The following is an 11,057-nucleotide window of genomic DNA, read 5'->3' on the forward strand; positions in this document are numbered from 1 at the left end:
TAACTGATGTAAAAGTACGATCCAGATCCTGGCAATATTCTAGATTAGGGGTGCACTGATCACAATTTTCTGGCTGATCACCGATTTTTAAAAAGCCTGACCTGCTGATACCAATTTTAGCCGATACCGATTTATATTTTTTATAACTGACAGCATATACCTTCAATGTTCCAATCTTATTTTATTGAAAATCATTGAACAATAGACAATAACATCTTTATGTTTTAACTTAAACAACCAATAAAGTGTCCCGAGTTCCAGGTCTCAGAGCAAAAAGCAACAACAGCTGGCTGTCACACCTTCCAGGAGGATCAGTTTCATATGTAAGGATGGGCAGGTCACCGATATCCCAAAATTTATTCTTTTATTTATTTATTTATTTTAAATATTTCTTTTATTAGGGTTATCCACGTTGCACATTTCCATTACAATGTACACAAAACCCTTTTGTCCCCCCTGAACAACCAACATGTTAACCCCACTCCCACCAAGATATCAAAATAACAAAGATAATACAAAATAATAAGAATATAACAAAAACATTGCAAATACTAAGTAAAATAACAGTGAAAATAACTGATAATTCTTATAATAAATCACACTTAAAAAATAATAAATAAATAATAATAAAAAATAAATAAAATAAATAAATAAATAAAAATGAAAAATAAAAAATGTACAAGACAGCTGAGCACAGAAATAAGATTTGCTCAATGTGATTGTCAAACAGTACATTAGTCATCCAAAGACCTAAGAGAGTCAACAAAGGACAAAAAAGGACACCATATCTTATTAAAATTGTCAGAGCAACCTCTAATGCTGTGTGTAATTTTTTTCCAAGTAAAGAAAAGACATGAGGTCCCTCAGCCAAGAATAAGGAGATGGTGGTTTTTAGTCCTTCCAATGAAATAAAATTGGCCTACGGGCCACAAGAGAAGCAAAAGCAATAACTATCCCCTCTCTGGTGGAGATACAACCAAAATTGTCAGGAACACCAAAAATAGAGATTAGAGGGCTGGGAGCCACCAGTCCATTAAGGACCTTTGATAAGACTTCATCGTTCTCCCAAAATTAAGGATATCGGCACCTATCGATCGGCCGACTGATTGATCAGTGCATGTCTATTCTGGATACTAAGATCTGGAATATGAAATATGCACTGGGTCATCATAATTGTCAGCACTGTCAGGTAACAAATTATTGTACAAACCTGCAACTAACACCAAATTGTTGCAGACAGTCTGCTGAAAGTGAGTATAACATTAAAGTAGGACTAAAGTGACAATCACAATATGCTTGGTGGAGGTCTGCGCTCTCTGACTGCTTTTCTAGTTGCATCTTTTGTCATTTATGTCATCTGTGGATGCCGAATTGCAGCTGCACCTAAGATTTTACATTCTGACTGTTCGTATTAGTTTATATCTAGATAACTTTAACAAGAAACCAAACAAACCCTCAAAAAACAGTGATGTCACAAAAGTAGGAAACAAGAAATGTTTAGCACTTGTTGATGGTTCTTTACTCATTTCATGCTAACCAAATGATCAGTGTTACCACAGCAGTGTCATTATTTTATCTTATTGAGCTGAGCTCTAAGCTGCTTCATAGTGAAGACCAGAACTACATAGGACAGTGTGTTTTTGTTGTGTAGAGTGTGTGTAACCTTGGTTTAAGTTTCTACTCTGATAAAATATTGTAAAACAGAGTAGTGAAGAAACAAGAGAAGTAACAGTGAATTTGATTGGACACCGTCAGGCAGGGAGAGGGCACATGCTGGTCGAGTGATGGAGCACCTGAGCACTTCTTTTTGTGCTGGTTCTGGTGTTTTACACAGGTTTAACCACAGACACTCCGATCTTTCCTGAGAGCCTGCAGTCATTTGTGCAGCCTGTCCCTCTACCCCTCTCTTCTCCCCAGCAGCTTTTGTTCTTCCCATTCCACTCTCTCCCATCAAAGCAGAACTGAACCTGCTTAGAGGGCCAAATCGCTGTGTTCTGTTTCTCCAGCAGTTTGAAATGATCACTCAGCTCTGGTGTTTAAGCGTGACAAGCTGTGATGACAGACACTGCAATAGAGCTGGAGAAATTGTATTTTTCCACTCCAGCAACACCCCCCACCTCCCTCCCCCTCCCTCTGCCACCACCTCCTCTGCCCAATTCCCTCCCTTACTCCCTTCTACCACCACAGCAGTCATCCCACTCCTGGTATCTCTCTCCAGCTGACGGGATGGGGGAGCATGTACGTCTTAAGACCCCCCACTACCAGCCCCCCTTCTACCAGGCACCCACCCCTTCCCATCACCCCCGCTGCTTGATGGACAAGCACACCTTCAAGATGGGGAAGAGAGGCGAACATGACAGGCATGTCGCACTGGAGACGTAAAACCCGCTGGAGAAGCTGACACACACACCCACAAACACACGCTTGTGAGCACATTCACACATATTGTACATTGGGAGATATAGAGACTCAATAAGCTGTCAAATAGAGATGGGTATTAAGGAAGAGGCAGGAAACTATCTCTCTGCTCTGAGCAAGCGCTTGCTGACTGACAGGCGCTGTGAAGAGAGGATGGGGCAGCAGGGGGGTGGATGACACAGTCATTCGTATCTGTCAATCCGATTGAAAGGAGGAGCGCACAGTCCAAGGAGTTTGTTTTGATAGGGGATGGAGGGCATTTAATAATTGGTGTCCTTGAGTTCAGTAGCAGGGAGGGTAATTGAGCTTGTCTTTGGTGTCCGTCACATACTCTGTGTTGTATATATATTTATTTATATTCATATATATGAGTGTGTGTTTGTGTGTGTTCAGGGCTCAGGTGGACCACTGCCTGGCAGACCTTTCACTTCCTGTTCTGGTCCTGGCAGGAACAGGCTTCCTCCTCTCCTCACGGGACAGGTAGGATGAGCGAGGAGCCAGCGTACAAAACACCAAACTCTGTCACACACATCTCCTCAGCCACTTCAACCAAAAATCTAATCCCCTGCAGTAAGAGACGGGGAACAAAACCACTGACAAAACGCTGATCTCAGGAAAAAAGAATACAAAAAAACACTGAGCCACCTAACTGTCAAGCTGTCGCGACGCTCCACATTCAAATCAAGACAGGTTGATGTGTGTTTTAAATTTTCACAAACATGTTTGTGTGCACAAGGAAATCACTGCTTGTATGTATCTGTTTGTGGCAGTGTGGCGGTTTGATCCAGTTAGTCATTACAGCAGAGCCTTTCCTGGGGTCTGTGGGGTGGAGCTGATAAAACCCAGTGACGCCTGGGGGCTCGGTGGGGCTCCGACCAACCTCTGCTCCCCCTGCTCTCCGTGCGTGCAACTTAACTGCATCCAAACAGAGCAAGGTCAATTCACAGGATGCCAAAAGAAGACAAATGCCAAATATATCACATTATAACATGCATATATTTTCACACCTTGTGCATAATTTGAGGAAATCAAAACACAAAACAGAAAAACAGAATCTTGACAGTATGAGTTCGTGGCCAGGCAGTGGAGCACATCAGATCAATTCGTTGGCAGAGAAAGAAGAAGTCATTTTCTCTGGCTTGAAAGTGTCTCTTCAGGTTCAGATGATGATTTGTTATTGCCATAAGGCTAGCGTGTTTTCTTTTTAGTGTATAAGTACATTTTACAGCTGTACTGTAATGAGTTTGTGATTCAGCGCTTGGCAGCAGCTCATTATGACTCAGTCTGCATTAGAAAATCAATCATGCACCTCTTAGCTGGCTGGCGTATACATTTGCCCCCGGGCTTGTGATCTCCATCCCTGCATTAATATTTTTTACGGACTTATTCAAAACAAGTATATATTCACAGAGAAAACAGACACCAGAATACATCAGACTTGAAATGTGGAAATTGCAATCCAGGGGTCCACGGTGCAACATTTAAGAAGTGATAATGAAATGAGAGGAATTGATGCACCTATGACTAAAACCCTTTCCTATCCCAGGATGTGTCGCTCGGTGGTCTGGCTGCTGACTGCCATGCTGGTTGTGTACTCGCTGTTTTTCGCTTGGAGAGCCAACCTAGACATCAGCAGACCATTACTTCTCGGAGTGGTGAGATATTAGATTTTACTTCTTTTTTGGCATGCTCACTGTCCAGTTCAATAAATTTCTTCAGTCTCACAGTCTGTATACAGGACCTGTGTGTGCAGAACACTCATCCTTGAATAAAACTGATGAAAGAGCAGCTTGTTTGAGTGCTGGTTTAAGGATGAGTCCATTATGCGCTTGTTTGTGAGCACCTCTCCACTCCTTTTTTGCAGGTTGAGCGTTTCTGGCTCCAGAGCGATGCTGCAGTGTGTGTGCTGGCAGGCCTCGGCTTGAGCAGGACACACATGGAGCTGGAGAGGAGGCTGGGCTATGGGGGACTGTGGAAAACCTCAGGCTGGGTTCTCACTGTGGGTCTATTGGCACATATGGTGCACACCAATCACAGGTGAGTACAAAGATGATCGTGAGTGAATTGAAAACAGGATGCAGCCTGTTTAGGGTGTCCTAAAAGGAAAATCTTTTACTTTGTATGTGGCCCAATCCTAATCATTGTTTTTCACATTTAGCAACACTCAGAGTGTGCAAAAAGTTACTTTGCTTTGTAGGTTTGGTTCACGATCACAAGTTCTTACATCTTTCCATGCAAGCCTCCCTGATTAAAACAAGAAAGTGGAAACATTCAAATTTGCAGTTTCTGTGCAGCTGCGTAGCTTAACTTTTGAGCCGTCTGTGTTCACCATGTAGAGTCAATAAAAGTACCACTTGTAATAGTTTATGCTGTTTTCTTTGAATTAATGATTTTGAATGGCTTCTAAATAAAAAAACAAAAACTGCAAGTTCAAATTGTTGACTTTACATCCTCAGACTGTTCCTAAAATGCATAATAACATCACGGGATTACTGTTTTGTATTTCTCAAAATAAGTCTTCCACCTTGTTCTCCTCTCAAATCTAATTGGTCTATGTAGTGAAAACCTCAGCCCACCTAACTTCACTTCCGTTTCAGCTGCTCAGAACTTGCAGTGAACACCCATCACTTGACTTTAGGGCTGACACACTGAGTTGATTTTGAAACATACATCTTACAAAAGTAATTCTCCAAGAACTGCATTTTGTACCCGATAGCATCAGGGAATCTTTACCTCTATAATTATTATGGCTGCTTGCTTTTGCTCTACAGGCAAACGGTGATGACAGCCTCTGATAGAGGTTGTTCTGATCTCCAAGCAGTGAATCTGTGTGCATTTAGCCGTGGAATAGTTTAACTGTACAGTGATTTTTGAAGGAACTACACCTGAATAAAATGTCAGCAGTTACTTTGTAATACTTCTGTTGAGTAAAGTTGAAGTGAAGTAAAAACTCCCCTCTCATTCTGCTTCCTTCCAAAATCCCCGTGCAGAAGTTTTCCCTGAGTCAACCTGATTTGTTTCTGCTCTGTGCTTCATACTGCAGGTCTGAACTCCACATGTCAGGTTTCTCTCTGCTCACCCCATGGTAGGGGCTGAAGAGAGGCACGGTTAGCACATAGATTCCACTCACAGCGCTCAGTCTGAGATGTTAGCTGTCCGAGGAGGCAGATTACACCGGCGTAGTGCTGGGGAGTGCCAGACAGCCATCACTGAGCGGCTTTGATCAAGGAGAGAGCATGGCCTGTGCTGTCAGACCCATCACACCTGTCTCCCCACGATTAGATAGGCAGCCACAGCGCTCCGCAGAGGGGAAGGGGCGGGGGCACTGACAACTTACCCTCAGAGCACCTTGAAAGCGTACCTACAAGCAGCGACTCACTCTCATACACTTGGTTTTACTGATCTCAAACATTTCTTAGCAGGGGTAAAGATGTGCTCAACCTTCTTTGAAATTCATGTAAACACAGCTTGTGTTTTGACGATGTTATTTACAGTATGATGGTGTTTGTGGTGTGGATCTTAGGGAGTGTGACCAGAGCCGAAACACTGTGGTGGAGAGGTTCGGCAGGGAGCTTCTGGCCTCCGTCCCAAACAACTCGATCATCCTAACCAGAGGAGATCTGCCTGGAAACTCACTGCGCTACTTATACTTCTGTGAGGGGGTGCGGCCTGATGTACGTCTGGTCGATCAAGAGGTTAGAGCTTTGAAATCTCCAGTTTCTTACTTTTTGTTAAGTGTCACGATGTTCTTATGAAGTTTTGGTATTCAACACACACATTAACAAACTTGCAAGAACAGTTTGCGTGCCTTAAATAAAAATACAACTAAGAAAAAAAGTGGTAACAAACATTTATTCTAGCCCAATGATTAGAAGTTACTTAATTGCTTTGTAAGTTTTGTGCGCAATCATAAGTCTGTGCATCACTCTGAACAAACTTCACTGGTTGAAATAAGGGGCAGAAGCTGCAACTTCCCATTTTCGACTGCAAAATTGAATCAAAGGAAATACAAGCCTTTTAAAATTCCAATTAAGGAGCAAAAAGCCACTGACAAAGTCAACAAATCCTTTTGTTGGAGTCATTTGTACACTGGCTGCTAATTTGACTGCTAATCACATTGGATACAAAGACGCCAACAGAGTTTGTGTGGTTCTCTTCCTTCTTCCTAGATGATGACATACAGTTGGTATGTCGCCAAGCTGGCGCAGCATCACCCAGGGGTCCACTTCCCCGGCCGCTTGTGGGACCCTGTCCACCCCGAGGAGAAGGACACCTTTAGTCTGGAGCAGTTTCTGATGCACAACACACAGTGAGTCCCTGACACACAGGCAGAGAAAGAGGAAGAAGGAGAGAAAGAGGGAGCTAAAAGGCGGTTTGAAAGGATAAATAGAAGGCTGTAAAAAAGGAGAAAGAGTGAATTGGGAGGGCAACAATAGTCCAAATGAACAAGTGGGTGATCTAATGAGGCAGAGATCAGGGGAATGATCCACACAGCGGTAAGTGCAGCCAGAAGATAAGCTGGTAGAACTGTTGAGGCCATAAAAGGAGTTTGATGAAGTACAGAAGCCGTCTAATCTACTTGATTTGGTTAAACAGTCTCTGGTGGACTCGCTGCTGCTCCCTGCTCTCATCTCTGACTCCTCCAAGAGGAAATGAGACCGAGAAACCGGCTGGGGACTTGTTAATACCAAGCCCACCAGGGGGCAGTGTTTGCCAGGCCAACATGCCTGTCTCCCTGTGGGGCAACACTGACCTGTGGGATTAACCTCCGGGCCGAGGCTGGAGGGGAGCTAGAAGGTGTTTAGATGTGAGGAAATATTTGTCTACATGGTGTTTGTGTTTGTCTCATCATCAGCTGCCAGCTGTGGAGAGAGGAGTATTAATAAATGTTGTGTTTTTCTGCAGGAGGGATGTGGTTGCCTGCATCGGGCTACCTGAAGGAGACCCCAGCTGGGAGAAGAGTTTCTCCCGATGGCCCTGGGGTGTGTGTGATGTCTTGGTGCCAGCTCAGGGGCAGTTCCACCCTGAAAAGTGGGCCCAGCAGACTCGCAACTTGTACGACTGGACGGAACCGTATGACAGGTGCTCACACACACACACACACACATTCAGAATCACAGATACTTCAACCCTCAGATGTGTTTTTTTTTTCTTATAAGTAGCATTTGCCTTTAATAGTTTGTCTTATATATATAAAACTGTTTCATTTTGAAACTTTGGCATCTGAACGAGCATCATTGAGACTCTGGGTTGGAACTGGCTAGAATGACAGGGATCAATAGGCTCAGATAGCGCAGTAAGAAAATTCATAAGTTGGGATGAAACTATAATTATGCACCTGTAAAGATTTAATTCACGAATTCTCACCACATTCCTCTTTATCCAAGTTTATTTAGCCTCTCATCTGCCTGTGGTCTTCAGTCATCTCTCATCAGACTCCACAGAGCTCCCCACAGTGAGGTTGTTCTCTGTTCTTCATGCTGTGATCCAGCTCTTTGTGAATTTAACCAGAGCAGACATCAGGCCCTCAGCCATTTGAAATGAGACTGAAGATGAAAAATAATGAGTTTCTTATTGCATTTTGTCAATAACTGTGTCAAAAGTGGAATTAGTCAAAGCTCCATATTCTGTTGCTGTTGCCAGCAGCCCCTCATTCACTCAGATATCCACGGCTGAATACTGTGACATTATTTCCTGCACCCTCACGACAAGCGTGTCCGTCGATGCCCACAAGCCAAATATTAGCTTGGGAGCCCAGCTAAAATATTCTTTTGAAGAAGAGGTCAAGTGTTTACAGTCAACAAAGTGAAAAAAGGAGAGATGTGGCTTTACTGCATGTCTAATGTGTTTGCTGGTATTGTTGCTCCGTCATTAGTGTTTATGCAGCAAACATCCATGTTTAGTGTGTTCAAATCTACACAGTCAAGTGGAACAATATATTCACATAAATAATTCTTTATAGATGGTGAGACTGTGCTGAAAAGCCTCAAGCTTGTGGGATAAAAAATAAAATGTTTTTCTTCATGTGTGAACAGTTTCCATCCTGCGTCCTGGGAGCATGTCGCTAATGAGGAGATGTGGCAAGCCAGGTAGAGTACAGCTCTTACTGCAAACACTGCTTCTGTCTGTGGAGAGGTTGTATAGTTTGCAGATAAAAAGCTGCGTCACGATGCATACTAGCTCACAAGAACATCTCCATAAACCAGTCTTGTGTAGTAGAGCATCTACATGTACATTCTATTTGGTATTGGCATCTACATAAATCACTCCATTGGAGTGGTGCGTCTGTGAGTGTGGATCTGCATGGCTCATCCATCCAGCACTTAGCCCTGAGCCTGCGTGCTTTGTTTCAGGATGAAGACGGCTTTCTTTCTGTTTGACCTGGCAGAAAGGATGCAGGGAGAGGGGAGCGCTCGCCTCTTTGAGCTGTCTTACACCGTGAGTCTGACCTTAACAAACATGTAGCAACACTGTCATTGACCATAATGGAGCAGATTTAAAGTATGACATAATCAGAGGCTTTGGCTTGTTATTTGTGAAAACATCTGCTTTTATGTGTTTTTGTGTGTTTATGTGTTTGTGTTTGCTGGACAGCTGTATAAGGAGATTGTGGAGGCCCACTCAGACTACCCTCCTAACTGGGACAAGAACTTGGCACTGGCCTGCGAGAGGCTGCTCCGCTCTGGTCAACAGGGCCACAGTCCAGACAGCCTGCTGACCTGCAGCACACAGCACTTCAGTCTCTACTTAGAGAAGGACCCCACAGATCCCCAGGCACCCGCCATACGCTCGGCCATTACTCACCTGCTGAAAGAGAGGGACAGACTCCGCCAGAGGCAGAGGCCAACCCCGTAACAGGATCCAGAGACCTTTATAGAGCCGAAACACGGAGAGTGAGAGCCCAGCTGAAGTGCTGCACTCTGGAGAGGAGTCTGATCATGCCTCTTCTCAGAGGATAAAAGTGGCTGTCCAGATTTTTGCTGACCTTTAGGATTCGTGAATGAGTTCAAATATGACTTATGAGTTGAGGAGAATGCTGATGCAGAGTTGTGGGTCTCGAGACATCAAAACAGAACTCTGGTATAAAGAACAGACGTCCCCTCGGCTGAGCTTCAGTCTGTGATGTTTGACCAGGAGCAGAGCCCGACTTCAGGAGGCCTTGACTGACCCCAATCAAGCTATGCGTGCTCCCCTTAAACTCACCCATTCCATCATTGCTCTATCGTTACATCGCAGTCCCTTTTCCTCTCTTCTTCTGCTCTCACAGCTTTTAACGTGCTGATTATTTTGCCTCAGCCACTGCTCCAGTTCTCTTTTTCTCACATTAGGATGGCAAGGCCGAGATTGAGGGAAAACCAATTTGGGGGCAGAAATGGGGGATTAGAGCGGCTGTTTAATCTAGGACAGACTTGTGCTATGCCACACAGTCCCCACTCTGCATAACCAGCACTACCCACCACCCACTCACCCACCCACCCCTCTATCCTTCCATCAGTCTATCTTAGATGGTCCTTTAAATGTTTAAAACTAATGGATTCAATGAGTGTTTTTCCCCCTCTCCTCCTTCCTAACAGGAGGGCTGTAATCCTTCATGGATTTAAATGAAATGTGAAATGTCACAATGCCAGGGACCCTTTTAGAGGTGTGTTTTTATGTGTGTTGATTTGTGTTTGCATGTGGACATGTGTGTGTATGTGTGTGTGTGTGAGAACATGCTTAAATCTCCACCCAAGCCTTTTCACTGCCTGAACCGTGTATAAACATAGTCGATAAACACATCGGCGCACTGAAAAGCAAAGAGCTTTGATCGTCATAGAGGCACAAAGTCATGCAAACTTCAGGGACAAACGGAGACACGCAAGACCATCCGCCTCCCAGCTTGCGGGAAAACAGACTTTTATCCCCGTGAGGGTTATTGAAGAGACAACGTGGCATGCGAACAGACCAGAGTCACCCGTCTTTGACGTGTTCTCAGGGTCCAGAACCTCAATTACAGACTGTTTCTGTAAATACTTGTGATGATGTTAATGAACCTGCTGCCATGGAAGCTGTTATGCAGAGGTCAAAGCAGTGTATGGCCATAAGCTTTATAAAACTCAGCTGAAGGAGCCTGCTGTTTGAGATACTACTAGAAAGCGAAGGACAGTTTGTGCACGTGTAGTTTTCCCAGAATGTAATCTGCCCTCTCTGTTCGCAGGAATGGTTAGCGGCTGTCAGCTGGCTGGATGATGAGATTCGACCTGCTGTAGCACAGATGGTTTGCTTTCTCATGAAAAGGGAAAACTGTCACTCTGCTTTCTACTGATAAAACTATTTCAATAAAGATTATGTTTGTTTAATGAATTCTGGACCTCTCCTCCACAGCTGACTTTGCCTTTTCAGGCCTCAAATATTGATCACACTTGTTCAACCATTTGTGTTCTGTTGTTTTAAAATCACAACCGTTTCCTTTTCTTTTTATGCCCCGTTTGTGATTTTCACTTCCTCCCTGTCCTCCCTTTTGTCATCCTCCTGTTGTCCTCCATCCTGTCATCCCCTCTCACCCTGTCTTCCCCAAACCCCCCTGTTCCTCTCCTCTCCCCTGTCTCTGAGAGTCAGTTGCCCACCCTAAATCAGCAAGCTGCCGAGGATTGTGGGAA

The 11,057-nt window shown here is 44.1% G+C and overlaps 1 protein-coding gene across 1 annotated transcript in view; it reads left to right on the forward strand.

Moving 5' to 3' along the window:
- The window catches only part of tmem260 (transmembrane protein 260), a 29,805-nt gene extending 19,048 nt beyond the window's left edge, over positions 1-10,757 (forward strand). Inside the window, exons 8-16 of the mRNA XM_074692688.1 lie at positions 2,812-2,898; positions 3,965-4,073; positions 4,283-4,455; positions 5,942-6,113; positions 6,588-6,727; positions 7,324-7,500; positions 8,454-8,507; positions 8,772-8,856; positions 9,013-10,757. Of these exons, the coding sequence (XP_074548789.1) occupies positions 2,812-2,898; positions 3,965-4,073; positions 4,283-4,455; positions 5,942-6,113; positions 6,588-6,727; positions 7,324-7,500; positions 8,454-8,507; positions 8,772-8,856; positions 9,013-9,273 (1,258 nt within the window). The 3' untranslated portion in view covers positions 9,274-10,757. The remainder of the gene's footprint in view (positions 1-2,811; positions 2,899-3,964; positions 4,074-4,282; positions 4,456-5,941; positions 6,114-6,587; positions 6,728-7,323; positions 7,501-8,453; positions 8,508-8,771; positions 8,857-9,012) is intronic.
- The last annotated feature ends 300 nt before the right edge of the window (positions 10,758-11,057 follow it).

Source organism: Halichoeres trimaculatus, unplaced genomic scaffold (assembly GCF_033239565.1).
Source record: "Halichoeres trimaculatus isolate MK-OKI-2021-1 unplaced genomic scaffold, fHalTri1.1 fHalTri1_scaffold_17, whole genome shotgun sequence".
NCBI classification, from domain to species: Eukaryota; Metazoa; Chordata; class Actinopteri; order Labriformes; family Labridae; genus Halichoeres; species Halichoeres trimaculatus.